At 47.9% G+C, this 21201-nt stretch overlaps 2 protein-coding genes across 2 annotated transcripts in view; one reads left to right on the forward strand and one right to left on the reverse strand.

The window, feature by feature from the left end:
- The window catches only part of SUSD6 (sushi domain containing 6), a 103711-nt gene extending 103370 nt beyond the window's left edge, over window positions 1-341 (reverse strand). Inside the window, exon 1 of the mRNA XM_054161581.1 lies at window positions 227-341. The gene's annotated coding sequence lies outside the window, so the exon portion shown is untranslated. The remainder of the gene's footprint in view (window positions 1-226) is intronic.
- On the forward strand, window positions 259-2163 carry CCDC177 (coiled-coil domain containing 177). Its single transcript, XM_009900642.2, has one exon. The coding sequence runs from the start codon at window positions 259-261 to the stop codon at window positions 2161-2163; it is 1905 nt and encodes a 634-aa protein (XP_009898944.2).
- Window positions 2164-21201: the final 19038 nt, after the last annotated feature.

Below are 21201 nucleotides of genomic sequence, written 5' to 3' on the forward strand. Positions count from 1 at the left end.
CCAAACACATCTCACCCCTAAAACACCCCGCGCCAGGCAGTCCCCTCCCCAGCCTGCCTCCCTCCCTTCACAAATGCAACCGATGTACACTCCCCTAGCTAAAGCCCCCCGCCCGGTGCAGACCCCACCGCCTCTCCATCGCCTGCCGCCCGCACTGCCTTTGCGCCTTCCCGGGCAGACAAAAGGGGTCCGGGCTTCCCCCTCACCCGCCGGCCCCGGCGCTCACCCGCAGCCGCTTTCTCCCTTGCAGGCCGAGCCATGGTGGAGCCGCCGGCTGAGCCTCCCCCGCAGCCCTGCCCGGCTCCCGGGGGGGCAGCGGGAGGAGAGCCAGCACGTCCTGGGGAGCAGTCGCCGCTGCTGCACCTGGATCTGTACAACTTCGACTGCGCGGCGGCGGAGGGCAGCCGGTATGTGCTGACCAGCCCGCGGTCGCTGGAGGCCTGCGCCCGCTGCGCCGTGCGGCCGGTGGAGCTGCTGCCGCGGGCGCTGGGGGAGCTGCTGCGGGAGGCCCCCGGGCGCTCCATGCGGGTGGCCGCCGGGCTCTACGAGGCCTACGAGCGGGAGCGCCGCCGCAAGCTGCAGCAGTGCCGGGAGGAGCGGGAGAGGATCATCCGGGAGGAGAAGCGGCGGATCCTAGCGCCTCTCGGCAGCCTGCCGCCCTCGCCCGCCGCACGGGTCGCGCCCCGGGCTGCAGCCGCCGCTGCCACCGCTGCACCCCGGCCCCATGGCGGGGGGAAGGCTGGGGCGTCGGGAGGTGCCAAAGGCAAGAGCCACTCTTTGGACTCACTACAGAAACGCCGTGAGGGGAGCTGGGGCAAGACCTCCTCCGAGTCGGGGGCCTCGTCCTCCTACAGCGGGGAGAGCCTGCGGGAGCGGGGGGGCAAGCTGGGGGGCCGGGGCCGGGGGATAGCTATCGCGGTCAACGGCTCCTTGCTGGGGCGCAGCTTCAGCCTGGGTGACCTCAGCCACTCACCGCAGACGGCTCAGAAGGTGGAGAGGATCGTCCGGGAAGTAAAGAGGAGAAAGGGCTTATCAGAGGTGCCCGAAAGGGACAAGAAAATCGCTGCGCTGATGATTGCCAAGCACCAGGAGGCCAACCTGCTGCGGGAACAGCGGCAGGCGGCCCACCTACAGTGGGACAGCCAGAGGCGCCAGGCCGAGCAGCGGAAAGAGAAGGAGGAGAAGGAGAAGCAGAGGGCCCTCTTGCATGGCCAGCGATTGTGGGAGAGCCAGGTGGAGAAGCGTCGGGGCAGGCTGACCCAGGAACAGGAAGAAGCCGTTCTGCTGAAGCAGAGGCAGCGTATGATGTGTGAGGAGAGGTGGCGCGAGCAAGCGGAGAAACAGGAGCGGCTGCGGAGGGAGAGGCTGGAGAGGGCCATCCAGGAGGACAAGCAGAAGAAGCTCCATCAAGAGCACAACCTGAAGGTGAAGGAGGAAGGCAAGAAGGAGCACCGGGAAAGAGAGGAGCAGCTTCTGCAAGAGAAACTGACCATGGCCGCACAGAAGAGGATGAAGAAGGAGGTGCAGCTGCAGAAGGAGAAGAAGCTGCTCAACCAAGCAGAGAAGCTGAAGCATGAGGCTTTGCTCAAGGAACTGGCCAAGCAAGAGGCAGAAGAGAAGGAAATGCTGAAAGCTTCCCTAGAGATGAGTTTGACAAAGGCTCAGGAGAACTATGAGCAGCTAGTGGAGAAGAGGAACCAGGGGCTGAGGGAAAAAGCCAGACGGGAGGACATGCAGATCCAGAGAGCCAAACTGGCAGCAGAGAAGAAAGAAAGAGAGCAGAAGGAGCACTTGGAAGCCCTGGCTAGAGAGACAGAGAGAAAGCTCCAGCATGCTGCCCAGGTGGCTGAAGAGGCTGTCCAAGAAAAAGCCCGCAGGGTGGTCTTGAGCCGTCTGGAGAAGGAGAAGGTACAGAAGATGAACAAGCAAAAGGTAGAACAGTATGAGGACTTAAGGCGTAGGGAGATTCTCCTTTCTATAGAGAGGAAGCTGGAGAGGAGCGAGCAGATCTTCAAGGAGAAGAAGACTGTCTTAGAAAACGCCAGGTCTGTTGCTCGGGCGTCCTTCCACGTTCGGGAAAAGGTCCGGGAAGAGACGAACACCCGCACCTTTGACAAGATGGCCTTTGAAGCAGAACTGCATGCCCACCTGAGTAAGAAATGAAAGGTGGATGAGTGGCAATACATCACTGGCTGTCCATCATAAGAAGGCTCCCCCACATCAACATTTGAAAAACAAGTAAGAACCACCCTAATTTCTTAGTTTGAGGGAGCAGGGTACCGCACAAAAACGTGGCAGCTATTTCACATACTGTTTAAAACATCATTTTGTTCTGGATGTGTTTTAAGGACTGGCCTTGGTCATCTTTGCACAGGGGAAGCAAGTTTTTGTGTCTCCACCCCACAAGCACACACATTTTCTCAGAGAGGGCTGCAGAGGAAGTCTGCTGGATACCTGTGTGTTGCTGATTGATTGTCCACACCACAGCTGACTACAGCTGCATTCTTTTCATCTGGAAATGCAGACAACAGAAAATGCTGGAGCCTGCTGATTAAGAACCAAAACTAACCCCAGCTGATTCTGGGCTGAGTGATGGCAGCTTGGTTTAAGTTACCAGGCTGCATCCTCAAAGCCACTGCACTGCCATGCTGAAGGTGAGGAGGGCTGGAGTACAGAATGCCACATGCTGGGCAGGGTGTCAACCTAAAAGCACAAATCAAGATAATACTATATAAGAAGGCATTATGATCAGAGCTGGGCAGAAGCTGGCAGAAGTTCTCACACACAGTTTCTCTTTTATTATTAGCAACTATTGCCCCTCCCAGGTGTCCTCACATCTCCTCCTCTTTTGGAGGTTTCTCTCACAAACCTCTGCACAATTACTTCATTTATTTCAGAGGAAGGGGAGAAGGAGAGAAGTAATCCACAAGCACTGAGACAACCCAGTTGTTCATTACGATACGGAAATGAATGCACCTGTGGAATCTGGCCTTCGTGGCAAACATGGAACTTCTGTGAATGGAAATTGCATAGGGAAGTTGCCACTCTAGGGAATTCTTGAAGCTTCAGGAGAGCCTCAACAATCTTGTCCGGATTAGCCTGCCTTGAGCAGGAGGTTGGACCAGGTGTCCACCCAGTTTTTACAATCGTCTGCTTGAGCAGGGCAGCACTGATCTGTCCGCTGGTGCTAACATTTGTATATATATATAGGGCACAAGGAGGAGAAGATGCACAAAACAAGGTACATGACAGATTCTCTTAGATGAGGATCATGGCTTTTTTTTCTTTTTATAACTCTTATCTCAATACTCTAGAGGGAATGGAGTCCTTCTACTATTAATGCCCTGGAAATGTGAAAAGCCTACCTGTGCTCTGTCCACAGCATTCAAGTAAGACAGTGTTCTGCTCCACGTTTCTATGGTTACCTTCTGCTAGGTTGCAGTTACGAGCACATCCAAACCAGGTACTTTCTACTGTTTTGTTCTGGCTCCAAGCAGTGCCAGCTCTACTCTACCATCCGTGATGCCATGCTGGGTTGCTGTGGTGATCACATCAGACCTGGAGCAGTGGGGAGAAACAGCAAGAACAGCTAAGATACTGTTTCCTTGCCAATGTCTCTGACATACAACACAGCAGAAGAGAAAAGAAAAAGGTGACATATGTCACAAGCATACAGTCCTGATTGCATACATTGCTTACAAGAATTTCCCAGGTCAAAAACCTCTTAGAAGGCTTTAAGGAAGGTGATAAATGAAAAGAAGAAGGTGACATATGTCATGAACATACAGTCCTGAATGCATACATTGCTTACAAGAATTTCCCAGGTCAAAAACCTCTTAGAAGGCTTTAAGGAAGGTGATAAATCAGCAGCAACAACAACAGTGTACTGGTGCCCTGCAAATCCAGAGACATTCTACAAACAGTGTTGAAAATGAAGCAAGTAGGGATTTTCTTTGATTGTGGTACCCTTGGTGCTGTTGAGGGCCCACAGCATGAAAATAGGAATTAGGGCACCTGAGCCGTGTTCGCTGTGTCAGTCATTGGCTTGCTGTGTAGTGCCAGGCATGTCCTCCTTGCTCCTGTTAAGATCCAGGGAAGTGGAGTCAAGCCTTTGGGATATCTGGGACTTGAAGGAAACATGAACAGCCAGCTTGGCAAAACACTTCAAAGACTTTTGACAAATGATGCTAACAGCACAAAGTACTATTTTATTACTTTATTTATTTATTTATTTATTTGAGTGGTTATTAAAGTAAAACATATCTGTTGGTGAAAAGCACTCCTTAACACCAAAATAGTGGTAGCTGTGGAGAGGGCAGCTGTGTTACTCTTTCCAGTGAGGAGACTGTCCTGTCATCCTTGTCCTCAAAACAGTAATCGGTTTGAACAGCAAAACCAGTCCTGCTCTAACTCTGACCAAGGTCCCTGATAAAACCTGGTATTCTTCATGTGTTGTTCATACCACAGTGCCCTTGTAGCTGCAAAGACCTAGAAATGAGATCCCCAGTGGCTCAAATCCAGCCTGCACAAAACTTCCCTTGCTCCCTGGCAGCACTAGTCAGGAAAAAACCTGCAGTGACTCCAGCATAGCTACTTGTAGCCTTGGGGGCTGCAGAGAAGGTCTGCCAGCACGGATGTGAGGTCCCCTGCTCCCCACATCATTACACCTGGTTGAAGTTCATAGCTTGGGCTGTTCAGTGAAGAGCACGTGGGAAGAGCTGGGAAGCAGTGGGGGAAAAGGCAAAGTGTGGTGAGTGAATGAGCAGACAGTCCCTACCTGGAGCAGCAGTTTTTCTCTAAAGGTCTACTGCAATCTACCTGAAGGCTTCGTCCAACCCTCTCTCTGATGGGGCATTTCCAGCATAGACTTGAGAACATTTTACTGCCCAGGAGATGTGTCTTGTCCACTGACTGTGAGTACTCCTGGGGTCCATCTCCTGCTGCTGCCTGAGTTTGACACCTTGGGGCTACAGCCAAACTAACTGGATTGGCAAACTACTGTTCCTATATACCATGCAGTGTGCAGCTCGTTTTGAATGTGCAATCTTGAGGAAAAAAAAATAATATTTTTTTTTTCAAAAGACATTACTCTGTGTATGGGTATTTTTTATTTCTGTAGTGGTTCCAGTCCAAACTCTCTGAAAGTCAGCAGAGTTTATAAGTTGCTTAAAATTGCAGCACAGAAAATTAAGTCGCTAAGTTGGGTGGTGACGTGAGAGGTACTTCGTGGGTCTGCTTATGCTGCTGTTAATCGGAGAAGGGATTTTACTGCTGGATTTCTGTGGGAACAGAAATTAAACCCTGGGACACATGTGAAAAACATGGCCCTCTTAGATGAGGAGTTTGTGGTGGGTTTGAGTTGCAGGCCGGGAGCAGTTTAAAGCAAGGAACGTGTTAGGCTCAGAAGTAGATCACAGCTTATTTAGAGCAGAAGAGCAGCTGATGACGTTTGGTTAGGTCCTGCAGAAAGATAACAGGTTGGTTCTCCCCTGGGATTAGAAGACACACTTTAGGTTACTTCTCTATTATAATCATAAGGTGATAATAAAGACTTTACTTCTAGGCCATTTGCATGCATGCTGCATGAAAGCTTGAAACACCTGCACTTTCAAGCAACAGCAGCAGAAGGACAATTACCAGGAAACTTCTGGGACTGTTAACATTTCCAGGTTTCAGTTTGTGAATCCCTGGAGTCTAGCTCCAGGTTTGATGTTGGATCCCGTAGATCTAACGGAACAACCCAAAATCTGAATCCAGTGCCAATAAACATTCACATCTAAAGCCAGACACTGATGTGGACTTACCTCTAACCCCACTTGAAAACCATTGCACAGCTTACTACTGCCCGTTGAGTAGGACTACTACTAGAATTTAACCTGCTAGAAACCAGTCTAAATTTCTGCAGGGTTTCTGAAACTGAGATACTGAAACACTAGGGAGAAAGACCCCAATATTATTTAATTGTCCTAAAAAGAATTACAGGACCAAGTCCTGTGATTCATTTTCAGGTAAAGCTTGGAGATCTGCGTTCTCCATAGTGAGACATGATTGAGCACATAGTATTGCAGAAGAAGAGTCTGTCACTCTGTTGGCTATAACAGACAAAGACAATTTCAGAAGCCCTAGCACTGGGCAGCCTGGGTTCCTGTAATAAAAATGTATATTTTAAAATATTTTATAATTAATATTTCCTGGCAGTGGTATCTTAAAACACCACTCTCATTTACTTACAAAATGTGTTCACAGGTTCAATTACTCAGTTTGGGTTTTACACTCCACATATAAAGACAGTTAAATGATTTAAGCACAGATCTAACATTGCCAATGCAGCAATTCAAACTGGAAATACAGGTGCTGTCATCTGTAGTTTTCCCACAAATGGGATTCTGTGGCAGATTAGCTGGGTACTCACAGTGTGCTCCTCTGTCTGGTATCTTCCCAGATGCTGTGGCTATAATTCTTGCAGTCCTTTGCTCGAGGAAGGCTAAGAGGTCTCTCTCTTCTTGCACCCAGTACACAGTCTGGAGCTTGCCCTTGGCTCAGAGAGGGCTAGGGGACCTCTCTCTTGTCATGCCCAGTCGCTGGGCTGTAGCCTTTTCTGGGATCCCATTCCCTTGGAGCTTTTTCCCTTTCTGCCTTGGTCCAGGTGCAAGGCCTGGGTGAAGTTGTTGGTCTGCTAGAGCAGGTTCTTCAGCTACTACTTGGGCAGCATTTGGCTCTTGTTGCTTGCTGCATGAGAACAAGGCAGGTTGCCTGACTTCTTGGTCGTTTTAAATACTGTCCCAAGACAATGAATACCCTTTGGTAACACAGAACCCTGATAAATGGACCTATGGGATGGGGCACATCCATATGTGGCCAGGGCCACCCACAGTTCACAGCTGTGTTACAAAGTTAATTACATGTGGTACATGTTTATCTGGACCCCAGGAAGTGTCCAGTTTGCACATTCATAGAATCAATAAGGTTGGAAAAGACCTCAAAGATCATCAAGTCCAACCTGTCACTCAAGGCCTCATGACTACTAAACCATGGCACCAAGTGCCACATCCAGTTCCCTCCTGAACACCTCCAGGGATGGTGACTCCACCACCTCTCTGGACAGCACATTCCAATGGCTAACAACTCTCTCTGTGAAGAACATTCTCCTCACCTCGAGCCTAAACCTCCCCTGGATTTATGGGTGCTTACAATGTTAATACATTGCCTTGGCTATCTGGACCCCATGAACTGTCCAGGTTAGCACATTTGCAGGTGCTTAGCCCATTGTCTGGGCTAGGGCATGTTTGGGGGTTTGACCCTTCAGGACAGTGCTTTGTGATTCTCACTTCAGTGAAAACAAGGGTTGTCTTGTATTGGGAAACATGGGGGAGAAACACTGGCCACAGAGCAGTTTCTTTTGCTTAAGCTGTGGATGATTCTTTCATGTATTTTGAGTGTTCACAGACACTCTGGATTTATGTGGATTGTCTAGTTTCTAACAGTATCTAGGCTAAAGCTGAAGCCCTTCAGCGCCAGTGAGAGCACAAAATTCATCACTAAAATGCAATCTCAAGGTTAAAACTTGGCAGACACCTTCAAAAGCTATTAGGAGAAGCTCCACCACTAGTTAATATTTTACTATATAATTTTTTTAGCCAGTCTCTCAAATTCTTTGACTGAATGGATAAAAGAGGTGTGAGGATTTGATTTCTTACCTTGGTTACTTACTGTGCTTCTTTTGTGATGCTTATGGAGCTCCAGGCTCATTCTGATGATGGCTTCTCATCACTACCAGTTGTTACACCAGAGATTTGGGTTCACCTGTGGGTATTTTTCCTCTGATGGTGATAGTTAGAATGCCACTTTGAAGGGGGGTGGTTGGTTTTTGCTTTTCTTTGTAAAGCAGATACAAGAAGGTATGAGGACAAGCCAAAATTAGTTAGACACAGGGTGATGACTGTGGCTCTCCACATGCAGGTCTGCTTTGCAGACCTGGGCCTGTGCTGCTGCTTAGTGGAGCAGCCACCACAACCAGGAGAGCAGAGGTGCTCTGGGAGGGATCTGCCTGTTCTCAGCTCACACAGACTCCCTTCAAAGCATGCAAGTTTAAGGTTTTCTTAATGCTTTGCTAAGTCAAGGTCCTAGGGAATTAAGTTTTTCAGAAGGCTGTCACAGGCAAAGAAGAGGAAGACACAGGCTTAGTCAAGTCCCTCTGGAAATGATCCCCATGACATTTACTTTGCAGCTCAGTACAGGCACATTCTAACATGAGCTGATGGTATGGTAAGAAAATGTAATGATTCTGTTTCTAGGCAGGAAGCAGCTCTGCTTTTTTGCCTTTTGTGTGTGTGTGTGTGTGTGAGAGAGATATGTTAGTAGATGATGTTTTGAAGAGAAAACACTGGGGAGAAGAGAAATTTCAAAACTATTCTGTACAAGATTCCTCAAAACACATTCTCCATTTATGCAGAGTAATCAGCACTGCATGGAATCCTGATGTTCAGAACCTTCATAATGGGATATGCCCCACATCCCACATGCCTCTTAATGCTATAGCATTAAAAAAATGGAGTTCTAGGTCTGACTTCTTTGTCCTTAGCCCATTCTTTAATCACAGCTCGACCATGTTTATTCTAAGACTCTAGCCTGAAAGGATCCAAATCATTCTCTGTCAAGTTTGCACTCATGTCCTACATCCCTGCCTTTCATCAAGAAATCCTATTGCATTACAAAACCACTCTGGCAGTAAAAAACATTCTGCATTACAAAACCAAACTGCCTGTGGTATTTTGTTCTTTACACAGCTCCATGCACCTAATCTCAGGACTGGGCTGTGAGGTAAACCAGTTATTGCTCCCAGTCTAAGTCCAGGAAAACTGAAGCAGAAAGAACTGATGTGACTTGCCCTGGGCCATGCTGGCCTCTGATTTAGCTGGAGCTCTCACGTTCTCCCTGTTCCCCAAGCAGCATCCTCATGGAGGATGAAGGTTTTAAGCTCTACTTCTAGGCATTGCTTAGAAGCACTTTCAAATGGAAGGGCAGGGAGGGAGCGAAGTAGGAGTGGGGAAGGGCTGAAGAGGAGTAGCACAAACAAGGCTGTGCTTGGGAGTCCAGGACAGAGGTAGGGTAGGAGGAAAGTGCATTAGGAGATGTGGGCAGGAGCTACAGATAGAAGTGCTAAATAAAAGAGCAGATACAGAATGAGATTCCTTATACCATCCTGGCCAGCTACAATCAATTACATCTCTAAGCATGACAGCATACAATAACACTTTCTAACAGCTCATTAAAGTTGCAGGGCCCATTTCATCCCATTAGTTACCCCCCTAGGGCCAGCCGAGTTACTCCAGGAATGAATGCAGCCTAGATATATTAAACTTTTTATTATTTATGTAAACCATTGTGGCTTGGGATAGATTAAGTTTCCAAGAGCTGGGTGGAAATTTCCCCATCAACACTGTACCCAGGCAACAAGATGGGAGGGTCACATAGCAGCTGGTATTTTTAGGCTGGGTGACAAGTTTGTCAATACCTCATGCTGCACGCTGTGTTCCTGGGTGCTTGCAAAGCAATGTCTGCTTGAACAGCTCAGCACAGCTGAGGGGAAGAGCAGCTGGCACAGGAGCACCTTGTCAGACAGCAAGCTAAACAGTGGGTAAGAAGTTTGGCTCTGTGTCTGCTGGATGCTGCTGGAAATGTTTTGGTTTGCAAAAGAGTAAGAGGAGAGTTTCTTCTCTTTTTTTAATCACCTCCAAAGTAAGCTGTGCTATTTCTGACACTTATTTAATTATATATGAGAGATGGGGAAATAAATGAGAAGAGGAGCTCGAGACACAGATGTGTAGGTAAAGCAGGACATTTTCCTTTCCCTTCTGAAAAAAAAGCCTCAACCATTATGACAGGAAATGAGAGTTTTAAGTGCCAAGCTGCATGCATTTTGTTAGACCTTAGGAGGGGAGCTGCTCCATTTACACACTTTGATACCTGTGCACCTGCCTCCTGTACAAACTGCAGAGGCAGGCTTCATCTTTACCTCCCAGGAACAGCTGTTTCTTCAGACTTCAAGGGAAAGGAGATCTATGAACACAAAACCTGTATTTTTCACTCTAGAGGGACCACTACAAAGCTGTCCTGGGTGGTCTCAGCCTATGTCTGACTTGAAGCCTGACAGAGGAGTGGCAGAGCATCAGAGGATTTATGCAGCTCTCACCCAGACACTGTCTAGGAGCCTCTGTGCTGTTTTTTTAATCCCAACATATTCAAGCTGTCCCTGTTTCCTAGCCAGTTTGGTCCTGAGGCTCCTGCTCCCATTGCCTGCAGCTAGGTACCTGGATAGGCAACCACAAAGTGCAGGCAAGGCTCCACATGTCTGCAGAGGCTTCAAGTCAAGTAATTTGTCCTGCTCTTCCTTAAACTGAGGCATGCTTGTGCATGAGAGACCCCAGGAGCTGTCTGAATCTGGGCTTTGGGCAGTGTAGATTGAAAACCTGCAGAACTAAGATGCTGTGGCACAGCAAAGGGAAGCTACTGTTTGATTTTTAAATAGCTGCACTACTGCTACTTTATTTCCTTTGCATTGCTTTCCCTGAGTGGAAGCAGCACTTGCAGCTCCAGAAGTGATTAGGTATTTCACAGAATGACAGAATCACCCAGGTTGGAAAAGACCTCAGAGTTCTTCACTGAGAGAGTCGTTCACAATTGGAATGCGCTGCCCAGGGAGGTGGTGGAGTCCCCATCCCTGGAGGTGTTCAAGAGGGGATTGGACGTGGCACTTGGTGCCTTGGTTTATTCATGAGGTCTGTGGTGACAGGTTGGACTTGATGATCTTTGAGGTCTCTTCCAACCTTGGTGATCATCAAGTCCAACCTATTACCTAATACCTAACACCTCATGAGAATTAAACAATGGCTTCAAGTGCCACATCCAATCCTTTTTTGAACACCTCCAGGGATGGTGACTCCACCACCTCCCTGGGCAGCACATTCCAATGGCTAACAACTCTCTCTGTGAAGAACTTTCTCCTCAGATACTGCCTTGTACGAAGCACTAACAACCTGGCCACCTGGGCACACTGCAGGGGTATTTGCCCTCCATGCTTAGACCAGTGCTTGGCACAGGAAGTGGTGCCCCTTCTTGCATGAAAGGGAAGCTTTCCTTTTTGCAGTTGTCCTCACCTGCACTCTGGGGACAGGCTAGCATCCTAAGATGCATCCACCCTGTTACCACTGTGATGGTTGCTAGTGAGATGTGGATGTGACCAGGCCAGCATTAAGCAGACCGTTCAGTCACTGCTAGTTGTTCTATCTGCAGCAGTGCAGAGCCTTGGGTGGGTTAACTGGTTCAGTATTCTCCAACTCCTCCCCCTGGGCTTTTCAACCCACCCTGAGCCCTACTGGTAAATTAATAATTGGCTTATAGAGGCCCACAAGAGGCATTTTAGACAGATCTTAACTGTGCTGAGTCATGACATGCTTTTTTATTCCTGCTAGCAGTTTCACCTCCTGCTGCTCAGGAGAAAGTAAAGCTTGCTGGTAAATTTGTAATTAGCTTATAGTGGCCCACATGACCTGGCATGACAGGAATTTTAGATAGATCTTAACTATTCTGAGTCATGACGTGTTTTTACTGCTAGCAGGAGGAAGTAAAGCCAGAGAGCATTGTTTCAGTAAACCAGACCTGACCTGCCTGCTCTCACTACATGCTAGGCAGGTAGGCAAGCTGAGATCCTTCAGGGCTTTATGCTACACTAGAGCACCTGACATCTTAAGCTCACTGCAGATACATTCCATATCACTTTGCATGGTAGCTGTCACTCCAACTCATGTTTCTGAGGTGCAGTGAATCCTAACATTTTCCAGGCAGAAGGCACTTGGCTATCTAACAGGGTTTTGCGATTCCTGCAGCATTTCAACCAACCTGCACAGAACTCTTCATGCAGTCAGGTATTGCAATGCATTTTGCTGAAGATTCCATCAGAAAACAAAATCTCTGGAAGTAGAGATTCCTGAAGGCAGTGATGTTTACATCTAGAGCAAGTGTCTCTGAACAGACTACACTATGTTACTGTATAGATTTCTTTGCAGCTCCTGCAGGCTCTGGGAACCTGCAGATCCTGCCCTGCAAAGACACTGTACTATACAATGCAGATTCAGTCACAGCCTGCAAGTCCCCACATACACAGAAGATTTTCTATGAGCTACCAGGGGAATTTTCTGCAGAGTGGCCTGAAATCTGAAGGGGTCCTTTCTGTTCATTCAGATGCCAGCACTGTGGAAACTCACACAGCAGTGTTGCCTGAATCCTCTGCATGACAACATGCCACAGTGTCCTCAGGTACAGGGAGGCATCCAGCAAGCAGGCAAGGCTGGACAGGGAGGCAATGTGTCAGGTATAAAATTTTGGAACAAATCATTTGCATGAGGAAGTTGAAAGCACAACTGCAAAGTGACAAAATGTCTCCCCAAGGGAAAGGAAAAAATGTTGAACATGAGAAGAAATGGTAAAATGGGAGATGTAAATAACCTTTGTATCATAGGAGACATGGTTTATAGGTCTCACACAGCACATGCATGATCAAATGGGTCCTTTCACACAACATTCTTCAGGGAATAAAGAATGCAGAAAGGTACTTAAGACCACAGGTAAGAAAAGAGTGATATATTCCAACAAGGGTTGATGCTGGCTGGAAAGCTGAGTGGAGCTGTTTTCAAGGAGAAGCCAGGTCCATGGGGGGGTACAATAAACACATGGAGGACTCATTTGAGTGGACAATATAAGGAAAATAGGACTGGGACCCTACAGGAAAGTCACAGAATCACCAAGGTTGGAAGAGACCTCAAAGAAGTCATGGTGATTTTGACTATTTTAAGGTCTCCTTTCTATTGAAGGCCTCTTCCTTACAGCAGCAGAGAAATCCCTTCAGGAGCATGCCAGCCCAGTGGCTTCCTCCACCCCAGACTTGTGTCAGTGCTGTTCCACAGGACTGGAGGCAGCAACCCATGGTATTATGAGGGAGCCTGAGCTAAGCCACCACCTGCTGGGCTCTGGGGCAACAGCCAAGGGTGCCCTCAGGGGGCTCCTGAAGCAAAAGCTGACAAGGAGCATTGCTCTTTGCGTTTGACTGTGAGCTGGCACTGAAAGGATTTTACCACGTATCAGTGCTGGAATCAGGAGGGTGAGCATCAGATGAGGTGCACAGCTCAGGAGCACAGGATGAGGAAGGACATTTCTACTGAAGATTGTTTGAATTACCTTTTTTTTTTTCGGTCTTAAAGATCAAATGTAATGTCAAAATGCCAGATGTTGCTAGATAACCACAGCATGGCCATAGCCCAGTCTTCATCAGGCAGCTGGAGAGCTGGCTAGCAGTGGCACACCACACAGAGAACAGATCTCCTGAGGCTGGGGCTGGTTTTGAGGAGAGCAGGGACTTTCTGAAAGGGAGAAGACTAAAGGGGAAAAGATTAAAGAGGAATCAAAGTCCTCCCATCATAGTGACAGCATGGGAGGAGAGCAGAGGAAAAATAACTATAAACCTTGTTTCTATATATGCCAGCGAGCAGACAGGATCAATACACAAAGGGCCTCCCTGATTTCTAATGTGCCTAAGCTGTCAGACAACTGGGGTTTTGCACCATATGGCTCTATGGCTTGATAAAACAGTGCCCCAGATACGCTGGTGGTTTTCCAGCCTGCCGCCAAATTAACTTAGGAGACTGGGCATACACAGCTACACTTTCTGCCACTGTTGCCTCCACTCCTGAGGTCTCCAGACCTATTGCAAGTTGCTGGTTTTTTTGCAGCCTCTCCTCCCCCCCTCCCTGGGACCAGCTACCGAAGGGATTAAGCGTGGCTTGTTATCTACTGCAGTGGCTTAATCACTAAGCAAAGCGCTCATCCCCTGACCGCAAGGTCAAGGAATTATCTTCCTGACGGATAACGCTGCCAGTGCTTGGAACAAAGGAGGAGCTGAACTGTCATTGCAAGCCCACAGACCATGGCTTTATTGCTGTTTCTAGGAGAGCAATGTCACTAAGCTGCCTCGAAAGTGCGGCGTGACTTTTCCCACCTGCCCCGAGATGCCCTTTGGCGGCAGGGGAAGATAAACAAGGGGGAAATTATATTCAGCTTTGTGCACACACATCCCCTTCCCATAAACACTCCCTGTGCCAAACCTGTCCCTCTGAGAGGAAAAAGTTTTGATGGCTGGATATATTTGATACTCTGTACTAAAGAGAGAACATTACGCAAGAAGAGCTTATAATAGACTGTGAAGAGCTAAGCGTGTGCCACCTCTGGGCCAGAATAGAACTGACCTCAAGGGAATCATGTATGTCTAGAAATACAGATGCAGAGGGTGTCAGTCCTGTGTAGGAGTTTAGGCAGAAAAACCTGTTCCCAGGTAAGCTAGCCTGCTGGGGCAGAGCTGCCAGGCCTGCCAACTCCATGCCTCACTGCGTACAGCCTCATGCCAGAGGACAACTGAAAGCAACCCTGGAAAGTCTCTTCATTTGAGATTTAGATATAAAGGCTGCAAATCTGCTGCCATCAGAAGAGGTGAGGAGAGCTCCTAGCACAGAGAGCCACAAAACCAGGTTCTTAACTACCTAGTAGCTCCCAGCAGCTTCTCTGTGGACCTCTGGCCCTTTTGCACACATTCAGGCAGGATGAGACATGTTCTCCTGCTCAGTGGCTGCCTGAGATCAGCTCTGTTTCATAGACAAGGAAGGCATAGATGAGAATACAGAAAAAGGCTGAGATGATAAGGTTGGGTATTACAAATAGCTTCCAACTCCTCAGCTGACTCCTTTAAGGTCACATATATGACAGTAACCGCAGAGAATAAAATGCTCATCTCTCCACTTTAACCAAGAGGCCGGGTCCCTAAGACGCTGGTTGAAATTACACACGTGCTAACTCTGCCTTTCAAAAGAATGTAAGCAATCAAATGACATTTTTCTACCTCCCTCAGTACATCTTGCCTTTTGCAGTCTAGTTGTTCCCTAAAGACCACAGCTGTGATCATCTGTTTGTGAACTGCCCACACACTGTCAAGTGCATTTGCCTTACCTGTGAAGAGCATGGGCCACCCTGCAGCCAGAGGCGCTGGTCTGTGTCTTCACACCCGGAGATACAGCACTGGTGCAGGACACCAGAGAGGCAGCTCCTACCTGAAGTAACATGTACTGTTCATCCTCCTGGGGTAAGGCACAGATATCAGTATGCTTTCCACACATCCACCTCCAACAGCTAAGGCACAGCAGAGACACAGAGGTGTTTAAATGAGCTTCAGACAGAAAGGGAAGGAGGAATAAGGAGCTTGCCTGCAAGGTGCCTGAATGAGGTGGCTCCATATAAAGATCCTTTCTCTGTCTGGAAACCAGAAAGCTAATAATGCTTCAGATTTCTCACTTGGCTACCTCTCCTCAGCTCCCCTCCCTTTCCCACCTGCCTTTGGGGAAAATTGACATTACATATATTTCCATATTGTGCTAAAACGGGGGGGGGGGGGGGGTGTGGGGTGTGGAGTTTCCACTCTCTACTAAGTGACTGTCAAGAGTAGAGACAAAAGAATGTGCATTTTAGAGTGTCTGCCTTTCCAGCCACCAGAAGCGCCGTCTCCTCAGTATCCTTCCCATGGCTACTGCTCTTGCAGCCCCAGGATCTGCAGCTTAACCACAACCCAAACCTCAGTGTCACATTGGCCATAGCAGAAAACTAGACAACCCCTTTACAAAAACCATATCTATGCTCTAGAGCATAGATGTTCATTGCTCTAACTCTCCTTTGTGTGTTTTTCTCAACAGGGATGCTGCTGCAGGCTATACCCAGCTACATACCCAAGAGCCTGTAATGGCTGAGTTACAAGGTATTCCCCATGAAGGGCAGTGGCTGCACGTTTACCAGGTCAGCTAAGGGATGGCATGATCTTCCTTCTCCTACCACAGGGCTTAGATTAGATTTCCCCATTTATTTCAGCTTCCCTACAAGTAGTCTTTACTCTTGGCTTCTCTACATTTCCATCATGATTCATAGGACAGGCAACCAGAACAAGAGGACACAGTCTCAAGCTGCGTCAGGGGAAGTTTAGGCTCAAGGTGAGGAGAAAGTTCTTCACAGAGAGAGTTGTTAGCCATTGGAATGTGCTGCCCAGGGAGGTGGTAGAGTCACCGTCCCTGGAGGAGTTCAAGAGGGGATTGGACATGGCACTTGGTGCCATGGTTTAGTAGTCATGAGGTCTGTGGTGACAGGTTGGACTTGATGATCTTTGAGGTCTCTTCCAACCTTATTGATTCTATGATTCTAAGAACAAAATAGTCTCTTTTAGTGGATTCACCAGACATCAGCCTCCAAGGGCTACAGCAGCTTACCAGCCTATGTGCTCCCCAGCCAGATGCTGCTCCTGAACAACTCCTGGAGGATCCATGCTGCATGTTCAGGTGCTGGCCAGTTAAGGCTGCATTAATGCAAGTGGGGAAATCCACAGTAAGTGCTGACGTGTCACCTATCCTGTTCCCAAGGATTTCTCACCATAGATTAGAATAACACCAAAATCCACCCAGTGGTAAGTAGATAAAATGTATTCATCTGTGACAGAAGAGAAGAGATAAGAGGCTCTAGTGTTATTTCCTAACCCTAAGCTTTTCAACAAATCTTTGAAGATTAAGGAGAGAGGAGACTCCATGAGACAACATCTGATTTGTGTTTGGCACAGCTGTCCATCCAAAGAGGAGTATCCATGTCCTGCTTCTGTATAATTCACAATTCCATACACAGAGCCTCCAGAAGGTGAGCGGAAGTCGTGGCCTTACTACCATGCTTAACGTCTGTAATATCGCAGTCTGTGCTTTCAGGTCTGTAGGGATGGCACATTTTGACCAATTTGCCCTTAAAAAGGAGACAGAATTCATTTTGTGTTACCTTGAGACCTCACATCCTACCACAGAAAACATCAGCAAGCAGGAGTAAGAGAACTAAAAACCCAAGCTAGTGAACTACTCCCCCATCCCTCCTTGTCCTGCTGCCATCTCAGCAGAAGAGAGCCAACACCCCAAACCCCAGGAACCCAAAAGCAAGGAAGGGATCAAGAAACATCTCATATTACACTTCAAGCCCCATAATACTTTGCTGCAGCCAGCACTTTCTTTTTGAAGCTGTCATGAGGCAGGATGGGTTTTGAACAATATCAGCAAACATTCAACTTAACCTGTGGCAGACACAGACACTGGCTCCTCAGCCTGCCCCATGCCTTTGTGGAGCACACTTGGACAGGACCTGGTGCCACAGACCCTGAAAGGGCAGACATTGCTGAGTGCAAGGTGAGGCTGGACCAGGCACATGCCTGCCCATGTTTACACCCACAGAGCTTGGCCCAAGCCATGTGCAAGATAGGCTGTGAAGTGGGGAAGGAAGGTGCCTGGTTCACAGCCTGGGGTGTTCACTGCCTGGGGTGTTCACTGCCAGTCTCTCTGCGTTTTCTGCATGAAGTGCTCAAGTCTCAAAGACTTTGTGAGTAGGATGAATACTATTTTTCAGACAGTGTTATGAAACAGGCATAAGGAGTATGATCATCTACAGGCCACATCTCACCTTCTTTGCACTGTCCAAAGGTGCACAAAGCCTCCAGGCTGTTTCAGTCCCTGGTGTTTAAGAGTAGCTCCTCCTGAAAGGCAGGGTTTGACACCTCCCCTGCTGCCCAGGACAGGGTGGGCTACTGGGCTGCCTGGGGCAATACCATCTCCCCACCACTCCCAGGTGCCAGAGCCCTGCTGGGGTGATGGTCGTTTCCTAATGCCAGAAGAGCTAGGACTGGCATCTCTTTTGCTCCCAGAACCGATGCTGGAGGAGCCAAGGGGAGCCCAAGCTCTAGGAGAGGACCTGTTCCTCTGCTTTTTGGTGGCACAGGTAGATGCAGTCAAGAAGACACCAAGGGCAAGCAGAATGCACTTAGTATTTTAAGCAGTGCAAAGTTTGCAGTTTTCATGCTACAGCAAAATAGGAACACAGGATCCTGAGGTCTTATTGATTGCAAAGGCTCTGCTTTAGCAAAAAAGGTGCCTTTACTACAACCACAAAATTGCCTTCATCATTTTCTTCCTCTGAAGTGCTAGAGATGCCAACACTGAAAATTAAAGAAAGGGGGGGTGGGGGGAGAAGGTGTTGGTTCCAGCAGTACAGCGTATAATCAGTGGCAGTGGCCAAAAAATAGAGCAGGACAGACAGACCCGAATTGGATTTGTCTCCATTTTTGCTTTGGAGTTAAGCCTGTAGTAAGAGGAAAATGTTACTTGATACAGAAGGCATGTTACCTCAGTGGGCAGAATTGAGTGCAGGTTGTTCAACAAACCATATATGGTTGCCAAACTCATACTGCCACCTCATCTTCACTCATGGTGACTGTCACTCCAAGAGGCTACCTCAGTCCCAGGTCTCAGGTGACTGACTACAGCAAAGTACTCTGTCTTGGTCATTTCCCCTATTCATGGCTATGGTCAAACTAGATAGATAACAAAATTATGCACAGACTAGGTGAAAAACTGCACAGCTGTCCCGGTGCCAGGTGCATCAGGTACAAGTAATGGCATCCTTAGCAGACACACCAGCAAAGGGAGTGTTGAAGCAAGCCCTAGGACCTGCCTGAAGCTAAGCCTTGGACAAAACTTTCAGAGCATAACCACTTTCCTGGGAGCAAACTTTTCCTTAGTAGGCACAACATCTTCTGTCCTCCTAGTAGCCACATAAAGTGGCCCTGTAGTAAACACTGTTTCTGTGAAAGACAGCTATGCCAAAGTTACTTTAATGTCCAAAGCAGAAAGCCTGCCTACCATCTTGATCTAAAAACCCCAGCCATGCTCTGTAGAGGAATATTGCTATCAGCCTGTGTCACTTGTGTGCTCTGCACAGCAGTGCATAACAAGGGCCATCAACAATTTTTCCTTTATTATTGACTTCTGACCCCAAGGGCACTTCCCATTTCTTATTCACTTTCCCTGCTTTAGAAGCAGCACACACGGAGGCAGTAGGGCTGGCTGCCATTTACTTCTGTGCAAGAGCAAAGCCTTGGGGCAGCAAGCACCAGGGGAACTGTCAAACCCTGCCTTTCAGGAGGAGCTACTCTTGCACACCACGGACTGAAACAGCCTGGAGGCCTTGTGCACCTTATGTAGAAGATGAACTTAACTGTTAAACTGACCTCAGCAAAAGCCACTGTGGACCCTGGTAAAAGTAGGCAAGACAAACACAGAGGAGAATCCCCAAGCCTCGTGTTATGCAGCATCTGCAAATGAAGCCATATTTTAAAAGCCCTCAGGGTGTCAGGAGGGAAAGTCTTCAGAAAAGTTCCCAGGTGATAACCATACCACATTACACTATAAAGACTGAAATCAGTAACTCGTCAGAGTAAAGAGAGAGTCACTTAATTAAGATGTGATGACGGATAGACCCAGCCGGTTGCATCCTCTGCAGGATTAGGATCTGCAGCAAGTGTTGGCAAGCACCTCACTGCAGGTAAGTGGGAGATTCTTTTTTTAGCCTCAATACCTCCTGACCTTAATGTCATCCACACTGTAAAAGTGGAAGTGGATGGAAGGGTGAAAGCATTTCACATACAGTCAGTACTTCAGAGAGATGATATTAAGGACATATCAGGACATAGCAGAGCAGCTCACTGAAGCAGAGGAAGTGTACTGGCAGTAAGCGAGCACGTCACAATGATTTGTCCCTACTTCAGCAGAGACTATTTAACACCATTTCAGTGACAGTCTATCAAGAACACACAGGAACTCACTCTAGTGTCAGCATTTGTTTATTTATTCCTGTCAACATGCAAGGTAAAGGAAGACCAAATGTGGCTACCTGCTGAGTATGATACTTCCCTGAAGTCTGATATTGTGGCTTTTGATGGTAGTAGATCAAAGGTGCTGCACGCACAAACTGTGGGGTGATTTTTCCTAACTGCCTGAATTACAGCTAAGCTCCCTGGCTGTTCTGCTTTCTGTCCTTTCCACCATCACATGGTACAGACCTTGTAACTGGAAAATAGCCAGAGATTAAGAGAGGACATGTAAAGGGGAAAGCCAGCTCTGTATTGCTTTTTCACAGGCGTTCAGCCTTGCAGGAGCAAGAATTCGATTTTGGCTTTCTGGCATGCAAAGAGTAAGTGAGAAAGCCACAGAAGGATCAGGTGTGCTAAAGAAGGGTGTAAGCTCTCTTTTCATATTGCATCACCTGCCTTCTGAACCTTCTCAATGTATAAAACCTCCCATTGCCAGAAGGATATTGGTCAGTAACTGCCTGAAATGGAAAGTATAGGCTATGCTTACATGTTTTACATATGGTCACACCTGAGTGACTCTCTCCAGGTGCATCACACCTGCCCAATATGCTCTTCCACCCAACATCAATGCCACTCCACTGGTTGGCAAGTCATAGCTCCCTCCCTAACTTCTCCCCTGAAACAGACCTGGACTGGTAAGGAATGACTTTAGTGGGCAGAAAAAACCCCACAAACAAACCTGGGGCTGTGCAATGTCACAGTCTGCATGGGACAAAGAAGCAGATACCCTGAAGTCATTAGGCATAGGTAATACCCAGGGGTATTGATGAAGAATAGAGACCTGAAAGCTCCAGTAAAACTTTGAGATCCCCTGAGCCTGTCCCCTGCTTCTAACATCACTCACCTTCACATTATTTATTCCTTTGTTTCCCCATTTATACCACAAGGATAAAAGTGTCACTCTGGGCATGCTTGTCATGCTCTGTAACCACAGGCAGGGCCGGCACTGCAGCAGGGTTAACCAGCCAGCTGCTTCCTTAAAGGAGGTTGGAGAGGTTGCAAAGTTTCCCTCACAAAGTGGTTCCTCTATCACACAGGATCTCCACATGCAGGGCAAATGCCTCTGTGCAATAACTATGTGGTAAGGCCTTGGGAGGAGACAGAGGTCAGCCAGAAGCCCACTTCTGAGCAGGCAGTCCACAATGCCTCCTCCAATTCAGCCTTGACTTGCCAGAGTTCTTGTTTTCAGCAAGATAGCCTGGATTGGCAGCAAGAAGACTGGTAGAGGGTGGCACAAAGCCTTGAGCACAGGCTAGTCAGTGCAGCACATGTAGAGATGACTTTCACTGTCTCCACAGCCCTGACAGCTTACTGCTGACACTGTTTAATTCTACAAGCGGTAGTGGGTTTGGGTCTCATAACCTGCCTCACCCCACTGTTTTCTA

This window comes from Dryobates pubescens, chromosome 5, assembly GCF_014839835.1.
Source record: "Dryobates pubescens isolate bDryPub1 chromosome 5, bDryPub1.pri, whole genome shotgun sequence".
NCBI classification, from domain to species: domain Eukaryota; kingdom Metazoa; phylum Chordata; class Aves; order Piciformes; family Picidae; genus Dryobates; species Dryobates pubescens.